This window comes from Nelusetta ayraudi, unplaced genomic scaffold, assembly GCF_046127955.1.
Source record: "Nelusetta ayraudi isolate G7.1 ecotype Tasmania unplaced genomic scaffold, CSIRO-AGI_Nayr_v1 ptg000017l, whole genome shotgun sequence".
Classification (NCBI taxonomy): Eukaryota; Metazoa; Chordata; class Actinopteri; order Tetraodontiformes; family Monacanthidae; genus Nelusetta; species Nelusetta ayraudi.
In genome coordinates, this window is record NW_027466067.1 from 9,226,073 (window position 1) to 9,245,427 (window position 19,355).

The window sequence follows — 19,355 nt, forward strand, 5'->3', positions numbered from 1 at the left end:
TTGCGTGGAGGAAGGAAGGTATGGCCACAGGAGCCAAACATTTGTAGGGCGACGACAACAAAGGTCCACCTCAACTGGCAGGATTCATTCAATCTGGAATAATAATTTTTTTCCTCCCCAACCCCCCCCAGAGCCAACAACAAATGTTAAAATAAAACTCCAACGTTTCTTCTCGGACAGAAAAAACGAAGACGAGGCCGCGCTTGTCGCACTTTGATTTTTTTTTATTGTTGATTGGTTTCCATGACCACAGATGAACAACACAGCTGACTCGCAGGCATCGACAAAGCAGATTAAAACTCTCGTCTGCGGTGTTTTTGCCCTCGGCCATAATAATATAGTTACAGGTGACCGAGCGTGAAGAAACAATAAGGTACACGGGCGTATTTACAAGCTTTCCTTCGGGTGATTTGGCCCGGACACTCGCCCGCTACCACAAATATTCACCCCACCATTTCTCTCATTACACACGTAGACAACATGAACGTGTCGTCCAATCATCCCGACGTGAGCGCCGACCATCCATGTGACCGGTTGTACAGTACAAATCCAGTATTAGTTTAAGGTTCCAAAAGGTAAGGAGGAATCTTTTATTCAATAACTATTAATTATAAAAACAAATCAAGGCTAAAACTAGAGTAAGCTCAACGGGAGGAGGAGGAGGGGGAGGGGGATGGAGGTGGGGGGGTGGATCTGCGACCAGCGGCGTCTGATATCAATTTGATGCAAGAAAAGGAAGTGGGGAAGCAAGGAGGAGAGGGTGTGTTTGGTCTTCTTCTTCTTCTTCTTCTTCTTTGCGTGGTTTTTCAATCTTCTCCAACTCTCTCCAACATTCCTCGTAGTGACAGAAAGGCAGAGGCGAAGAGGAGAGCAAGAGAGGAGCAGACAAGAAGGACACGCGTTCAGGCCTCGTTGTCGCCGCTCGCTGCTCTCTGGCCAGCACGTGTTCGTCCGTGTCTCAGTCGCTCCTGGACCGGCCCGAAAAGAGGGATTAATTGGAGAGCTTCTTCATCCTCTGGTCCAGTGCGGCAAAGTTCTCTTCTACGGCCGCCAGGTTCTCCTTCATCGTCTGCTGGACCTGGTGGGGACAAAGTGGCAGAGGCCAGCTTAAAAGACGGGGACGGGAGCGACGGGGATGACTCGAGGAGAGGCAGGAGTCCATGTGTGAAGGTTCAAGCTGTTGCGCGTTTGGACTGAGCAGTGTGGAAGCATATCGCAGATTTTTTTTTTCTATGAAAACTCGATTTTTGGTTTTGATTTTGATTTAAAACTGCAAATTTAAAAAAAAAACACAAATTACTGCAAATATTTATCTTAATTTTTAAAGAAAAATTAAAGAAATTTTCCTAATTGGTTAATGAAGTGTAACTAAAAGATACTGTAAATCCTCCTTAGGTTTAGTAAAGTGACAACATTTATGGCCACTTAACCAAGCAAAGATTAATGAAGTGGGAGCCTCACGTTCACCAAACTTCACTTGAAAATGAGCAGGTTCTTCTTTAACAAAGATGAAGTTCCCTTATTTGGGAATAAAGTGAAAAGTTGAGAACCAGACATAAATTAATCCCCCTGTGGATAAAGTGACAACCTTAACCGTCTTACACCAAACGTCACTTTCAAAATAAAAGGTTTTTCTATCATCTTGAACAACGACGTATGAATAAAGTGCAAAAACTTGACTAATGATCCGATTTCGATTTAAAATCGAATTAACGCACAGCCCCAAGAGTTAACAAACGATATTCGAGCTTCCTACCTGTGATAGCAGGGTGTTATTGTCCTTCAGGGAGTTGTTAATCATCTGCTGTGTGGTGTCAAGGTGGGTCAGCAGCTGGCCGAACTGCATGGCTGCGGTGGCGGGTTCCATCAAACCAAAAACAAAAACAAACAAACAAACAAAATGGAAGCGTTTGTTCCAGAGTCCCAGTGGATGTGAGCAGAGATGAGGAACAATTAGAAATAATTGCTGGAAATTGAACACTTTTGATGCATTTGCTTTTTCAATGTGAGGCTCAGGACAGACTGGTGACAGACTGGTAGAATTAAATTTGAGTGATTTGTGATCTTTGTGTCCCCTCATGACCAAATCCCTCATTAGTGTTATCTGGAATATCTCTGGCTCTTTCATGTTGCTTATAATAAAAACGACCAGACATAAGTTGATGAAGAGACCCACGATGCATCCCTCTCCCAGTGGAGACTTTCATTTTTTTATTTAAAAAAAAAAAAAGGAAAAAGATTTGGTTTGTTACAACAGAATCGCCACCTTTTTTTTTTTGTTGATAATTTCCTTATCACTTTAAAAGCAATTTTTTGATTATGTTCATCTCTCGTGCTCCACTCGGCTGTTGGAAATGCTAATTTCTTACAGGGCGACTGTTGCTTATCGGCAGAGATTCTGCCTGGAATGTAATCTGGGTTCGTGCCCTTTCATGTTTTACGGCTGCATCCCACATCATTTGAATATTAAATGCCAGTCCCCTCCCCCACTAACCTACATTATTTCTCGCCTTGAACTCTCGCGGGTGTCATTTCAAGGTCGTTTAATAAGCACGTCAAAGAAACGGAACATAAATTACCAAAGTTTCACTGATGTAATTATTGGTGGGGTGGGGTGGGGTGCGCCCCCCCCCCGGAGACAATTATCCTCATCGCAAACTAATTTGTCAACACCAGTACATTTATACTGTGAGATGCACCTTTATCATCGGCGAGGACGGCGTAACGGCTTCGATTCGTGTGCGTTACCTTGCTCATGCAACTCCTTGACGGCAACGAGCCTCTGCACCACCTGGGGTACTGATGTGGACATGGCGTCCCACTTCTGCACCACGTCATAGAGCTGCGACACCTGAGCGAGTGGCGCACAAACACAAACACAGTTAGTCAAACCAAATAAAAAAACAAAAAAACAAAAAAAACAATGGATGGACAGAAAGGTTGTGTATGCGCCCTAAGCACGTACAACAGCTCAACCAAGTCACTGTAAAAAAACTAAAGCTCGAAACTGTAATTTGAACGGAAACATTGTGACTGGTTTGCATTTAGAAACCAGTCACTGTTAACTGTGTTAACAGTGAATCAAGCCATCTCACCCATTTGAATCATCATCATTAAAATGAATTTTATCCACCATGGAGAATACACAGAATTACACAACGACCTCCTGTGTCAACAACCAACGATTGGTATGGCCTGCCCTCTCCTGGCCATTGTGGAGTACAACAGTGCCATGCAAAAATGACGGGACTACGATTTTTTTTATTTTTTTTTATAGAACTACTTTTTTCTCTCTCCAAGTATTGAAAGATATAAACAGAATTTGACAGTCAATTTCCCACACAAATTAAATGTCTCGATCAATCAGGTTCAATTCAACTGAAATGAAAAAAGCAAACTGTCAAATTGAACATGCAATCTTTTATTTTCTCCACCCCATTATTCCCCCCTAGCTCTGTCGTCAACTTCCCCAAACTACCGCGTCATCATAAACTACCAGGAACACTATTTTCCTTAGAAAAAAAAATAAAGGTGCCAGATTAGTGGACAGATGGAGTATCTGTTCTGACAGAAAGTGAACACGGTTACTGCTGACCACTGCAGTCGCTGTTGCACCACAAGTGACATACAAACCTTGTTTTGTGTGTCTGCGTCCTCAATAGCTGTCTTGTGTTTAGCAATCTCATTCATCTTGCCAAGGACACTCTGAACAAACAAACAAACAAACGAATGAAAAAGGTCATTAAGTTATTTACCACTTTAAGGTTTACTTTTCTTTCCCTGTAAAAGCCACAACATCTTTCAACTTTCAGACACCGCCCCGTACGTAATATAGATTTTAAATACTCGTCTCTATTCTTAACAAGATTTAGTGAGGGTATAGTTTCTAAATTAGGTTTTCTTTTTTTCTTTTTTTTTTTTACTGGACAAACACAAATTAGAAGACAATCAGATTGAAGTGGTAACCTGCAGTCTGGCCTCCACTTGATCCAGAGTGCTGGAGTCCAGTGCGCTGACTCTCGCCTGCAGGAGGTCTATGGTGTCCTGATAAAAAGAAAAGAAAAAAAACCCAGACCAAACACAGTTACTTGGAAGTAGCAAAAGGAAAAAAAAAGAAAGAAATGTTGTCATCTTTGCAGCGCGGCCCAGTTCTGGGGCGGCACATCAAACGGGCCGACTCATGAATACAGACACGGCGTGCAGTGCGTCCTGAAACAAAGTACCATCAAACTGCCTCCCTGTACACCAGCGCTCAGAGGCCCCTGCAACACACACACAAAGAGAGGGAAATACATTTGAGCAAACAGCAATGAGCCGTCCCTGTGATTTACATAAAGCGGGCGGACGACTTGATTGCATTTGCAATTTGCTGATGGTTACAGAGCAACAGCGGCGTGACAAATCTGCCGTTGTGAGGTACGAAATTGAAAAAAAAAAAAAAAGGAAAGAAAGGGAAAAAAACAAGGCATTTGAGAGAGAGAGAGAGAGGGTGTGTGTGTGTGTGTGTGTGTAGCCTGTGCACCTGTTTGTCTGATCCCGGGCCAACGGCAATCTCCAGCTCAGCGAGACGCTTCTCCAGTTCCGCCACCTACAGGGAGACAGCAAAGAAACGCATGGCTGCCAGTGACAACAACAACAACGACGACGACAACACCACCATCCCACGGGACGTCAACAAATACCCACGCGCACACCTTCCCTCCTTCCCTCCCTCCCTTCTTTTGTCCCATTCATCACGCGTCCTGACACTGATCTGCTGCAGCGTGACGCCCGACACTTGCAGCCGCTCGCTGCTCGCCGCCGGCGGCGCCGTCGTTCCGCGGCCTCCTCACCTTGGCCGACTCGTTGAACTTCTCCTGCTCCGGCCGGCTGTGCAGCTCGTACATGATCACCCCGTCCGGCCCCTTGGTGGACGCCGGCACCTTGGCGTCTCCTGCCGCGTTGCTGCGGCCGCCCTTGGCCACCTCCAGCTGGGTGAGCAGACGTCTGCGGGGGGAGGGGGGGGAGGGTGGAGCCAGACAGAGAATTGTATTAATATTAATAAATACATGCATATGTATATTAGGGCTGCCGAAGTTAATGTGTTAATAGCGCGTTAATAGCGCTATTAACGCGCTATTAACACATTAACTCAAACTCCTTTTAACAACACTATTTTTCTAACGCGCGATTAACTTCACAGCTTCACATCGGAGGCGGAAGCGCCGCAGAACGCTGCTGAATGGAGGCCTCTTCCTTTCGGTGCCCTTTGTTAACCAATGGCGTCGTTCACACCAGAATCGGAGTGGCGCGCATCTGCGGCGTCCGGTGTAATTTGTGCGCGAGCCGCGTCACGCTGGCCAGGAATTCACTCAAAGAAACCACGAAAAATCTGGTTAATTTTCCAAAATAAAAGCAATTTTCAAAATAAAATACCGCGGTTGACAAACACGATCATATTTGTGTAGGTTATATTTGTAAGTATCTAGTATCAGAGTGCGAGAGAGATCAAACACACACACACACACACACACACACACACACACACACACACACACACACACACACACACACACACACACACACACACACACACACACACACACACGCACACACGCACTACGAGTATCTGGACAGTTTAAGTATCATTTTGGAATGTTCCAATGAAAATAAAAATATAATATTTCCACAAAGGAATTATTATTGTCAGCTCCAATTTCTCCTATAGTGCAAGAAACGCGATAAATGTCTTGTTAAGTCACATATAAAGCTGGGTAAAAAATTTGCGATTGATCACTAGTTAACTCAGGACTGTATCGTGATTAATCACAATTAAACATTTTAATCGACTGATGTGTACGTATGTATGCTGCCGTCATCTAGCCTTCACTGGCCAGCTCGAGAAATGTCAAGTTTCGGTGACCTTGGTTCTATTCAGATCTGCTCCAGACATCTGTTGCATTTGGTCTTGACAGTGCAAAACCTTATGCAGGACATTTTATTCTCTCATTGAGATTTTTAACATCTGCAGTTTTAAGTCATTCATCCGTTATATTCTTTAGTACCCAGATGAACTTCCTCCTTTTATTAAACAATTGCCTTCCCTCTATTACTCTCTCTATCCTTGTGTCAGGACCTGGACCCGAGGCTCGGCCAAATTAATTCTCACTCCCGTCTCTGCAGCTATCTTTTACACCCTCCCCCTACTTCCCCAAACGATCCCCTCTCGGGTCACAGCTTAAGATTCCAGCTGCCCTTTCCTCCAGCTTTACTGCCTCGTGCCTGCGCCCCCCCCCCCCCCCCCCCGCCCTCCCACCTCACCTGGCCAAGGCTCCATCCGGGTCGGCCAAGTTGATGTGAGCCTGAGGTCCCAGCAGCGAGTCGAGGTGCGCAGACACCAGCTGCTGTTTGAGCTGAGCCGCCTGCTGGGCCAGCACCATGGGGGTCAGCCGCTCCTCCGCATTGTTTTCTTTGGTGGCAGCCTGGAGACACGGGGGCACACGAGTCAGTGAACGGCTGAGCTCAACGCAGCGGAACCCGTTGTTTTGTGCCAAACAATAAAGCAAGTGGTCCACGAGCCAGGAACTGGATGTCCCAGTGGCCACGGACTCCGGTCCAGCTACAGCAAGAGCAGCAAGCGAGGCAGGAAAACATTTCCAGTACTTTTTTTTTTAAATTGAATTCTTTATTCTGACATAAAAGAAAAACAAAACAAAACACAAACACTGTGAATAAAATAAGAAAAAGATTAAAAAAATATATATACAAGCCTCTAAGAAAACAAATATCCATAAACTTAAGATATGCTTGAAAAGGAGCAGGAAGAAGTAGAAATCTTATTTAAACCTGCCCCTATTCACTTCACCTTTCACCTGCATCTCACTGCAGTCTCCATCAAAATGCATTAAGACAATATCCTATCTGCAGCTATTAAACATCATCAACTGCCACATTACTACAATTATATTACAGTAATATATTACTTGGTGGGGGAGAGTTGGGATGAAATGCGGAAGCTGACAGCATGGACAGCTTTTCTTCCAAGTGCCTGAAACGACTCAAAGTTGGATGAGGTGGAAGCCTCTTTTTGCCAGTGAGTTTTTTTTTCCCAGCGTGTTGTTAGTTTCTAGTTCATTCTTCAGATTAGAATTCAGAGGTCTGATACATTTTCCCGGTCTAAACAAATAACGAGACACATGGGGACAAAGTGAAGCACCTCCCACCAGTTGATGCGGGGCCACATCTACACCACATCTCAAACTTGCTTACTTGCAAAATGCAAATCGGATTAATCAGTGTAATCGCTGCGTGTGTGAATGGTGGACAGTGCTAAAGTACTAAAGATGTTTCTGTTAAGTCTGATGAAGACAGAGAAGTCCCCCCCCCCCCCAAGGTGAACGTAAGACAGTCACAGCTGCCACACCCAGACAGTCAAAGACAACCCTCCCCTGCCAGTCCGGTCAGCCAGAGGCCACTGGCGCTGAATTCCAGTGTGTCGCTCACCTGGATGGTGTCCACCTCCTGAACGAGCTCCTGGATCTCATTCACCAGACGCTGGTACTTCTGCTGCGGCGTCTCCTTCACTCCGCAGCCCTCTCCCAGCTGCGGGCCGCAGAGAGATGTGATTAATGCGACATTAGAGCAAGTGGTTTATTCCAAACCCTGAAAGCCTCTTGAATTAGCTAGTTGTAGCGGTGTGATATTTTCCTCGAAGGTGAGAGGAGGAACACCGGGACAAGAAGAACTCACAATTTCAAACTCTCCAGACTCGTAGCCCACGCGTCTGCTTCGACTGATCCTGTCTGAGAAGTCTGCGGGAAAGTGAAGAGCAGTAAAATCAGCAGACTGTAGCACGTCACCACTCCACTAATACCATCCACATTAAGTGTTATGTCTCAACGCATCCTTATATGGGACAATTTGAAGCTGTGCTCAGACAGGGACTGGCTGCCTGATAATAAATCCAAGGAGGTTGAACAGCCTGGTGGGAAACGCCTCCTTGCGACGCTTCAAACAAAACTGAATTATGACCCAATTAAAGCTCAAATTGCTTTAACTCTCAGTCCTCATTAGCGCCAGTAGTGACACCGTCCAGCCAGGCCTTCAGAAGTTCATGGTGGAGTCGCGATAAAAGCCGCGGGCTGATTCATAATGCAATGCAAACTGACCGAGCCCCTTGGAGCTGACGTGCTTGTCTTTGAACTTGTCGTACGCGGCGTTGGGGTTGACCACAATCCTCTCCACGCTGTCGCTGCAGAGCTCCTCCTATTGTTCAGACAACAGAGTCAAGACCGACAGACAAGTCACCGCGAACACGCCAGAGCAGAGAGATCAACCGGTGAACCTCGATTAACACAACGCAGGGCTGAGATACGGCTGCAAGCTTTGTTAAATCTGAGGGAAACGAGGCCATTATTGCCTCTGTAATGAAAAAATAAATGAACTGCGTGTGTAAATCAATGAGTGTGTGACCGGTTACACAGATTGGACACAGTTTAATAGTCAATCATCACCAAATAGATCAATTGAGGGTCGTTGGCGGATCAATTTAGGGTCCTGATTGAACGCCAGCGTGCAGAAATACGCATCCCGAGCGTCTCGTTGGCTCTTTTATCGCAGACATGGATTGGCAAGGTTTTCATTTACCCTACTACAATAAGCATCAGCTGATAAAGACGAGTCACACACCGACGTCACGTGACGAAGGCGGAAGAACACGCTGAGACATGGCAGGGGAATAAAAACCTTAAAAAATAAAAAATAAAAAATCTCTGTCCGAGATAAAAGAACCAACGAGATAATCGTAAGAAAAGACAGATTGAACGGAATTCAGTTGCATCCCGAGCAGTCACTTGGTCTGCTTGTCTTCATAAAAAAAAAAAAAAAAGTAAAATCAGTCAGACAAAACCATGGAACCAAAGATGTCGGCCATTAAATCCTAACTTCTAAATGACAGCCGCTTGATTAGTTGTTACAGGGAGCAACGACAAAACGTGGACGACTTGATTAAAACATTTCCTAGCGTTTAAGTGTGTTTGACAAGAGGCTAAATTAGGATTACAACCCCACTGACACAGAGATGGCACGAGTCCGGGCTCACACACACACACACAGACTAACACACTAAAAAAACAACAACAACAACAACAACAAGCAAACAAAAAAATAAAACAACCAGACGGAAGACGAGACTGATGGAGGGAGCGATGAGGAGGGGAAGTCAGGGGGGCGGGGGGAGCAGAGTTAGTCAGGCTCTTACCAGCTCCTTGGGTTCCCAAAGAGAGTTAGAGAGTAACGGAGGAGCAGAGGGGGAGAGAGAGAGAGAGAGAGAGAGAGAAGTCGGGGGGGAAGAGAAAGACAACACAGATTAATGTGGTTATCACATGCCATGCACACAGCAGGAACATTTGGCCGGGGGGGTCGGGGGGATAAGAAAGGAATCAGTGTTCTGAGAGCTGATGCATAAAACTTCAGAGACACAGCATTCAGTCTTTGAGAGGCCTCCGGTTCCGTTCTGCCCTGGCCGGGTGACTTTTTTTTTAGGGTGGGGAGGAGGCTCGCGTGCACGCAAGTTACTCTCTCCTGCAGTGGGGCCTTCGGTGCTCTGGTGGAGGCTTTTTTTAGGGTCTCAGACGTGACGCTAGAGGTGCGTGGAGGGGTTCGGGGGGGGGGTAGTAGGTGTGATGGTGGCGGTGTTATCGCGGTGCCTTGAAGACTTCAGCAAGTCAAAAAAAGACTGGAGATGTTACGAAATAAGGCATCGTTCAGTCAGAGTGTGTTATTGCTTGGACACATGCAGGTTTTTTCTCAAGTCGGGCTTTCCCCACTCCCGACCAAGGTGGTTAACAAAGCACAAGTCAAGGTCCCCTATACACTGCTTTCAATGTCATTTTTGCATTTTACTCCCAGCTGGTGGACTTTGCAGTACTTATTACTCGATGACTCAAGGAGAACATCCCAACATGCGATTCCCTCAGTGACTTTCACTGAAAGTCGTAGGCCAACTGAAGAGAGGTGCCGTTACTGGAACCATATTGAATGCATTGGGTCTTAGACACTAAGCCAAGATGTTTTTAACAGCATCAAAGTGCAAATGCCAGATGTGAGGCACAGTGTATAGGATCCTTTGAAATGTCTAGTTTGTGAGAAAAGTGTGGTTAGAGAAGTCACATCTGTCAGCAAAAACTAAAAACCCTCTAACTTACTCCTCACTTTGACAAAAAAAAAAAAAGGCTCATCGTCGCTGCCTTGCCAAAAACACCACTCTGTGAAAGTGCAACTTAACGCTGACCCATCAACGTTACTATTACCTCACAACTGTTTGGAATAACAAGGAAAAAAAAAAAGGAGGAAAAGAATCAAATTCCACTCCGTACCAATCAGTACTGGATGAATGAGAGAGCAGGAATCACTACATCAGTCTGGATCTCATTTCTTTGTCCCAATCAATAAAAGGTAGGAAAGGTTTATAGGACATAAACAGTAAGCATGCATGGGAAGCATGGCATTAGACTCTGGTGGAGTGTAATGGAGCCAGTCTTACTTGTACAAACTAGGGTCCCAGCAGGGGATGGGGGAGAGTCAAAACAGGGGCAAGGTAGGGTAGGGGGGGAGAACGAGTGAGGGGAAACATGGAAGGGAAAATGCCAATTAGGATTCACACTGCTGGTCGCTTCACATCTTTTCATTTCCAATGAGCTTCCTTTAACTATCGACATGAACTAGGCCGAGCGCGAGCCGTTGCTCGGACCCGGCACGAGGACTGGAAGGACGACAGCGATAAGTCTGAAACATTACAACGTCTGAATTAGGTTTGGAATATTTCACAAGTGTTTTAACTTTTGTTTGGACAGAGAGTCGGCTAGGTAATCAAATTAATCTCATATTAACAAAATCATATTGCTGAAAATGGCAAATTTAAAGAAAAACATGATTTTGAAGCTGAAATAGAACCTGATATGTGTAGCTTTTGAGAACAGTGTGTCAGATGACCCCCTCCACCCTTCTTCTACTTTTTTTCTTCTTCTTCTTCTTCTTTTTTTAAACAACGACATGATTTTCATTAGTGGTGCGTTGTTACACTGTAATTCATTTTGTTGTTTGTTTTTTAGTGAGTCAAAAAAAAAGTATGGCTATCGTGACAAGAACATAGATCCCAAAAGAAAAAAGAAAAATACGTTAGTCGGTGTAAGCCCTTGTTAGCTAGTCAGTCGAGCGTCGTTGAATGTTAAATAGTAACGTATCCAACTGAAATGTCAGTCCCTTACCGACTCGAACTGCGCTTGGTCATCTTCTGGGAGGTCACCTGTTTCGTAGATGTCCGGCTCGTTAAACGCCTACAGAAAACAGGACACAACATTAGCTAACATTACTGGGGCTATTCTATTCGTCTGGCCAACGCCCCGGTCTAATTCAGCACATCTTTGACTTTGTATCCCGGTATATCACCATAGCACGAAATTGTTATCAAAACGTTCGTTACTTTCCATTGCTAAGTTTTTTGCACAAGACGTAAAATGAATACAGACAAACAGGAGGCAGTAATAATGTGAGCCAAGATAGCTGTCATAGCTTGCTGCTAGCGCTGCCATGTAGCAACCAAGCTAATGTGTCTGCTAGTGTTATAGCCACTTACGATTCCAGGCAAGTTTGCGTATTTTGGATCAGCCATTGTTCGCGGGGACCTAAAATCAGAGCCACGCGTCTCGATAGGATGAAATAGACCTCCCTAAAGCTTGCAAACAATCGAACCGAATCGTAACAAAAGCTAACTCAGGATGACTGTCTCAGCCAGGGAAGGTTTCCAGGCTGATGTGGTCACTGGCTTGATTTGACAGCGCCCCTGTTCGGTTCTCTTACAAGCGGACACCAACGGGCGGTGATTGCGTGCACACGAACGGCAACTCCAACAAGGGGACGCGGACCGGCAGAACACAATCAACAAAACGAGCGTACCTTGAAAGAGTGCCGTATCGGTACGCATGCGTACTGTCTTTTTTCTTCTTCTTCTTTTTTTTTTTTGCCATATGACGTCGCCGTCCTATTTCTGTTGTTCAGGAATGTTCTATTTGGATTTATTTGAGACGTTTTTGTTTTTTTGGCCGTCAAGCTAATGCGTTTTCGTAATGTCCAACGTCTGACGAGCTTGGTGTTTAAAAAAAAAGACGTTTCATTAAATCTTGAAGGTCTTAAGAAAACTGGCCACACGAGGGGGCTAGAGGAACGCGCAAGTAACTGTCAACGACGATCGATAATTACGACGAGCCATTCTCGTCGTCCCTCCCAAAACAAGAAATTAATTCCTCTCTTTTTAATGTCACTGACAACATCTGGCACTATCTTTAGTCTAGACACAACACCACTGAACCTGATGTTGACCTTTGATTATATTTTAGCATTCACAGGGGTTGTGAGTGTCAACAGTAAGCTGTGAGTGAATTGACCGTAATTCACATTTTAGATAAAAAAAAAAAAAACCAATGGCAAAGTAAACCATTGTATGTATTGTATTCACTCATACATTAACGGTGAATGAATATAATAATTAATATAATGGACAGCCACAAGGCCACAGCGTCAGTCGAGCCTCAGCTGTTAACTTCAATCTCATTGGTCGGCAGAATGACACAGCACACATCGAGCGGGGGATTTTAGCGTGACTTTAAAAGCGTTCTTCTTTCGGACAGACAACTCCTCAAGTCTTCTGATGTCCAGTTTGATCACACGTCTTTCTTGCGTGTATTTTCGTGCTGCCCCTCAGCTGCTCTGTGACGCCACAACCGAGGTGACACAAGCACACTAGTGCAATGTGACCGCCTCTGTACACGTGAACCTGTTGTTAGTGTAGATATAAATGTTAATTATTAGAAAAATAAATACAAAGCAGTAGTTTATGGGTAGGAGATAGTAGAGTAATCCTTACATCACTTGGTGTTCATACTAAAAGGATGTGATTAAAATGCTTAGTTACCCACTTGGCCATGTTCCATTAAAGCAAGTCTGCAAAAAAAAAAGGCTCCTTTTTCCACATCTTGCACCGCTCACTTTGCTCCTCCTCGCAGCCTGCATTCAGGTGCACAGTCATGTGACTCAGCGGCGCCGAGATCAGTTTTCTGCATCCTTGGCATTTTTAGTCTTCTTGTATTTACATTCCTTTGATGAATTTGGCTCGGGTGGTTGTGCGTTCTTTTATCCAAATGCTTTGCCTGCCAATCTCTGTTTGCCTGGTGGGCACAATTATGGCCGGTGCTCTCAGCCAGCCTCCTGGTGGGTTTGCATGAGGAACATGTACCTTATTTCGCTGTACAACTCCTCCTGTCACATGACTTGAGACACATTGGTCTGACTATGTGCTGACGTCTGATGCAGTCATAACACAGGGTATCCAACTGGGGTTGTTTCACTCCGTGGTGAAATAAAATGGATGCTTTTACAATTAAACATCAGAAACACTAACATCAATATTAGTGTTTCTGATCTCATATTTATTCGGATACATTTCTACCATGTTTTGCAGTAGCACACACGCTCCTAATTTTTTGACTGTTAACTTAATGCTGTTTAATGACCAAAAAAAAAAAAAAAAGGGGGGGGGGGGGGGGGGGGTTGGGGACGGGACGACGACACATACTGAACGTGTACATTTTGATCAGCGTGAACTTTCATGAGGGATGTGGGAGGTCCATACTACAGCCGCTGGTGCTGATGATGGGAGCGGAGCCGCCTCCTCTCTAAGCCCCGCCCACCAGTGAGAGAGCACAGGGATGACAGCGATGCGCGGCGCGCTGCCGAGGAACCTGCAGCCCCATCCAGACACCGCCGACCGGACCAGTGTGGAATACACTCCCCGCATGCAACTCTCCATCTGTTTCTTCTCCACCGGCCAACCGACTTAAACCAACCCCCCCCCCCAGCTGGAGGACACCTCAAAACAACAGATCCGTCCCCCCCCCATCCCTCCTCTATTCACATTCCTTTGATGAATTTGGCTGGAGACTCACCCAAAAGTCGATAGTTGCCCAAATTCCTTCCAAATGCTCCGTCTGCCAGTCTCTGCTTGCTCGCGGGCGCAGTAGCCGATGCTCCCATCCAGCGTTCCGGTGAGGAATATTTAGTTCATTTTCTTTTTTTTCTCCCTCTTTCCTGTGGAAATCCCTCTTTATCCCTTTGGAGCCCGCCGGCCACTGTTTGTTCCCGCACAATGGCTGATGCGAACGCGGAATGCAACATCAAGGTGCTGTGTCGATTCCGGCCACTGAACAAGTCCGAAATTACCCGCGGAGACAAGTTCATCCCCATATTTCAGAAAGAGGACACCGTCTTCTTCGGGGTAAGTTATTTCGAACAAGCGCTTCCCTCCCCTTATCATTATTATTATTATCATTATTATTTTTAACCACGTTTTCCGCGCGGTGGATGAACCGGGTGGTGGTGGTGGTGGTGGTGGTGGTGGTTACACTTTCCATCACGCGCGGCCGGCCAGACGAGACTTGAGGGGGGCTTCAGTGCGCCCGACAGCCAGGGATCAAGGCAGCCAACCGTCGGTGATCATCAGCATGTTGCGTCTCTCAGGTGCTGCCAGGAAAAAGAGCGAGCGATGCACGCTGAGATGTGTCAGTCATTTGGACTGACAGTGGATGAATGAAGAGCTCGACTGGGCCAATCAGCTGGCACCCACGAGCCTGATTACACGAGTAATGCGAGGTTTATTGCTCTATCTTTCAGAAGCAGTGGATCTGGTTTAGATTGAAAAAATAAAAAGAGACCTGTTTGTGTGTGTGTGTGTGTGTGTGTGTGTGTGTGTGTGTGTGTGTGTGTGTGTGTGTGTGTGTGTGTGTGTGTTTCATCCGGCACTGGGGCTCATTAATGCATTATTTCATTATTTGGTGCCACAGTGTGCAATTGGTATCCGGTGTGTTTCGTGTCACATGAACCGGGCGAAGCCTGAAGGTTTGATTTGGACTTGTCAGCCCTCTAATGCACTGTTTAGTCATCAGGTGGTGCAAATCCATAACCCCGCCGCGATAATTAGGCTCTGTGGTCTGGCTCGGTCCAGCGGAATAGATTTTAGGTGCGAATGTGGGCTCGCGACTGCTGTCACTGACACCGGAACAGCAATGAAATAAAAAAAAAAAACCCAACAACATACACACCCACTGTGCTATGAAATGTTTCTGGCTGTGGGGTACAGCGGGAGGGAATATCTCTATAAATGCAAATGTGTCGGCTGATCATGTCTGGGATGGGGTTAACACACACACACACACACACACACACACACACACGCACACGCACACACATTAACATGCATGACGGCAGCGACACCAGATGTACAGGGCATCTCCGAACTGTCTTCCGTGGCTTTTTTGTGTCAGCGGCTCGTCTTCCATGTGCAGATTTAACACTTGAGCGTCTGTTTGCTGGAGGAGTGGCAGGTTCGAAATCTTCCACGTCGCCGCCCTCCGCCCTTCCATGTGTTTAAAGATGACACGGGTGTGGACTCTTATCTTCGTGAACTCTTTGGCAGCGTTGAGAAATGTCTCCCAGTCACCATCCTGATGGCGTTACAAAGACGGAATGCAAACTCTCTCTCTCTCTCTCTCTCTTCTAATGTCACTTGTAACGCGCCGACGCAGGGCAATGTGTCTTTATGAAGAGAGGCCACGCTGCCACGCAATGAACTAACTGTCTCCCCTGGTGTCTGCCGTGTGCCACTTGCAGCCTTCAGAGCTCGTGCCTGCAAACTGACGTCTTTATCTTCATTTCCAGCGGTACCGTGCGGCGGCTGTGCCTGATCTTACCACACAGACGCCAGTATTTTTTCATCTGTGCCACCTTGATTGCTCAAGTGGTGCGTGGGAGGGTTTTATTTTCAAGGTATACGGAAATATATTCCAGTTGTTAATCTTGAGGCTGTATGGAAATCTCTCAGTAGAAATAAAAAAAAAAAAAAAGAGAAAATGCCCCCGGGAGTTAGAATACTAAGACAATTAAACATTCACACTCTGCCCCTTGATAGAAAAACAGGCTGATCCCACCTGCCTGGTTCTGCATGCGGCTAATTCCGCCTGACTGAGTGGGTTGGGGGAATTAAATTGCTGATTGATCGGCCAGCTGGCAGGCGGGATTAATGATCGGTTAAAGACGGCCGGTTGGTTTTCTTATAAAATTCCGCGGAACGTCTGCCTGCGCGAGAACGTCGAGTCGATGTCTGGCAGGTAACGCGGTGAGTGTTTCACAGCCAGGGTCGAAATCTGAACGCTCACGCTCGCCAAATGATCTTGACACCTCGACTTAAACACTGGCTCGGCATCATGGTTGGGTTTAAAGGCTGTGCTGAAGTGAACCCTCCCCCCGGCGATAACGCGCACTCCCCCAGAAAGCCTGCCCCGAGGCCTGGAAACCAGCCACTTTCATGCATAGGTTCCACCCCCAGATATGGAGCATGGATCATAAATATTTCAGCGTTGCGTGTTTATTCTTTTCTCATTAATATTCCGTTGGCCAAACATGTGTCTCCACTAATTAACACAACTCTGCGTTGGTTTACGAAGCAACGCGCAGTCAGGTGCAGGATCTGACTGACGTGTTGTAGGGAGATTTTCATGGATTTTTCCCGTGCAGTGTTCTATGCTCGACCAAAAAAACTTGTCCGTGCTTCAGACGGCTTTGATCTGTGAGGTAAACAAAGGCCTTCGGAGTGACAACCACGCAGACGCACCGAGTGATGTTGCAAAGACAGAACTCCCAGCCTCAGCTGTTTTATTTTGTCGTGGGTAAAAACCAACAATGGTGAAGTAATGTTCAGTTCTGTAGTTCCCTTGGTGCATTGTTGTTTAAAGGTTTGTGTGAACATTCTTTTTCCTGTCATCTGTAAAAAGGAAGAAACAGCATAAAAAAGGCTCCTCTGAGTTTAGATCTTACTTTGAAAGGTCCTGCAATGTGCAAAACTGACTTGGTCTCTGTGAGTCAGAGACCTCGGAAGTAGTGGGGCGAGTCCATCCTTTTCCCCCCTGCTTTTTCTACTTGCACTCATACATTTCTGGACACCTGCCCTCCACACTCTGGACCCATTGGATGTCACCAATGCCCAATACTCACCAGCACCTCTCACAGATCAGCATGAGCAACCAAAGCCAGGCTCCTCACTTTTATATAATTTTCATTCCCTTCTCAACATGTGGAAGGTCAAGGACCATTTTTTTTTCTTTTTTTTTTTTTGCAGGATGCTGTAAACAGATGGTTAAATATGCTGTTTTCAGAAAGTAAAATTCTGCAAGGCTTCTCCACAACACCTCTGAGTTCAAAATAAATGTGCATGACATGGAGCCTTAAAGATTTATACACCTCTGAACGGCAGTAGATGGTTACGTATCCAGGCACCTCTTTGTCTGCTTTGCCTGTTTATCCTGTCGTTACATTATTTATCGTTTGCAGCAACTGGAGGACAAATAGATACATGCTCCGTCTCAAAGGCAAACTAAACAGGCAGTCAAATGTAGGCAGTTACCTGCTGTCACCTGTAGAGGTTTTTGTAAAAAGCTTTTAGTTAAATAATAACAAATAATTATAATAGCAAAGGGAGTTATTAACGAAGACGGAGCTGAATTTGAAATCTGAATACTTTGCAGGAGAAGCACACCATTGCATTTTTCAAAAGACCTGCACACCGTCACTTGTCTCGTCAGCTATCGACTCTGACAGCCCTCATGTCTGCAAATGACCTTATGATCTTCCCGCATCCCTGCAGGTGCTTCCCCCCCCCCCCCCCCCCCCCTTTCCGTCGCATCCTTTGGAAAGCGCGCGGCCCTTTAGCGGCTAAACGGCTCCTCCACCACTCCTCTGCCTTTGTCTCGTCTTCTGCAGACTGCTTGACAGGCAGCCTAATGAGAGCCCTTCCCCGCGTGGATGGCGAGCCTGAAAAATCTGATCAGCGGCACCAAACGGAACGCGGGAGCAGGGTCGCTCGTTTGTCGGATCATGAAAGAATCGCGCCGCGCGTTGGAAGGGAACATCCCGTAGCTGCGGCGTCCCTTGCTTTAAACACACCTGCTGCCATTCTAGCGCAGTTACCGTCGGCGCTTCAGTGACAAAGCGGCGAGAAAAAAAAAAAACACGGGCTGTGGCATTTTTTGGAAAGGCTCCTCTCCGACGCCAGGCCACCTGTGGATCTCCACAGGGGTGATTGGCAGCCAGACCGATAGCCGCACCCGGGCTGCAGGCCTTTGTATTAGTTTCCAGGGAGAAGACTGTAGTATTTCACCTCCGAAAACAGAGCCCAGATTGTCTCTTCTAATCTTCCGACATGCGAAAAATTACAGCGGGCTGTAAATCACACCCTGGACCCATCGGATGTCTTTTTACGAGTAAACAAAAGGCCCATTGGCCGTCGACGAGCCGGCAAGACGTGAAATGTCTGCGTGCGTGTTCGCCGGCGGTGACGTATGGATGTGAGGTGGCAGGGCCGTATATACTGCCGAGTGGATGGAGGCTTTCTTGCACTCCCGAGTGCACGGACGCGTGCAATTTTTCTATATGCGACCGGGAGCAAGATGCTGACTGAACCGGTTCAATTTTGCACCTAAATGGAAAGAAAAGGCGACTGTCAGGCGCTTATTCATGCGTGTGCGCGGCGAGTGGCAATATTGATGAAACACCCATTGTATCAACACTCTAAATTAGCTATTGACCTGCCTGACGTTTCTCACATGGGATTGTTTGTTTTTTTTTTTTTTCGTATTTTTTACATTTTTGTCCTCAGGCTGCGGCTGGTTATCCGAGACGGAGAACGTGCGAGGGTTCCCTTTAGTCCAATTGAACCGTGGGCATTAGAGATTTATCGATTCTCCATTTTCAGCAGCGCCAATTTATAATTCTATGGATTACCTCTCCCCCGGCTCCTGTTCTCCGATGCGCTCCCAGGAACCTTCAGCCGCAGAACACACCTTGTTTACAGGGAGGATGGAGGATTAGAACCATCTCGTCGCATGGGGTACATCCTGAATTCATTTCCCTTTTCTCCATAAAGCTTTTCTTTTCGGGCAGGGGGTGAGTGGGTGGGTGGGTCACATGATGCCATGCTTCAGCCCAAAATAGTCATATAATGTCATTAGGAATTAGCCGATAATTCTTGAGGGGGCCTCTCTCGCTTGGCTGTATCGCTACGGAGCTGCGGCTCTTCCCTCCTCCCTGCTTTATTACCTCTTTTGTTTAGGTGTGAATGCATAGAGAAAAAAAGGGGGGGGGAGGAGGCATCGGGCGCAGCTTCCAGAAGGCTGGCGATGCTGCGCGCCAGGTTCATTGTCGAGTCCTCCTTCTCGCCGGTTGTTGTTGCATCGGGCGCTGTCAGTTCTCGAGGGCGTCTCTTTTTTTTAAAA

At 46.3% G+C, this 19,355-nt stretch overlaps 2 protein-coding genes across 2 annotated transcripts in view; one reads left to right on the forward strand and one right to left on the reverse strand.

Moving 5' to 3' along the window:
• Window positions 1-202: 202 nt before the first annotated feature.
• On the reverse strand, window positions 203-11,813 carry dctn2 (dynactin 2 (p50)). Its single transcript, XM_076025293.1, has 14 exons — window positions 11,615-11,813; window positions 11,247-11,315; window positions 8,148-8,244; window positions 7,729-7,790; window positions 7,483-7,581; window positions 6,301-6,461; window positions 4,833-4,986; window positions 4,523-4,588; window positions 4,224-4,262; window positions 3,967-4,044; window positions 3,634-3,705; window positions 2,749-2,851; window positions 1,757-1,848; window positions 203-1,078 (listed from the first exon to the last, which is right to left on the reverse strand). Exons 1-14 carry the CDS (start codon window positions 11,648-11,650, stop codon window positions 992-994), a joined length of 1,215 nt encoding a protein of 404 aa, XP_075881408.1. The 5' UTR covers window positions 11,651-11,813; the 3' UTR covers window positions 203-991.
• A 2,055-nt stretch (window positions 11,814-13,868) lies between these two features.
• Window positions 13,869-19,355, forward strand: part of kif5ab (kinesin family member 5A, b) — a 61,426-nt gene continuing 55,939 nt past the window's right edge. The window contains exon 1 of the mRNA XM_076025270.1: window positions 13,869-14,308. Coding sequence (XP_075881385.1) covers window positions 14,180-14,308 — 129 coding nt within the window. The 5' untranslated portion in view covers window positions 13,869-14,179. The remainder of the gene's footprint in view (window positions 14,309-19,355) is intronic.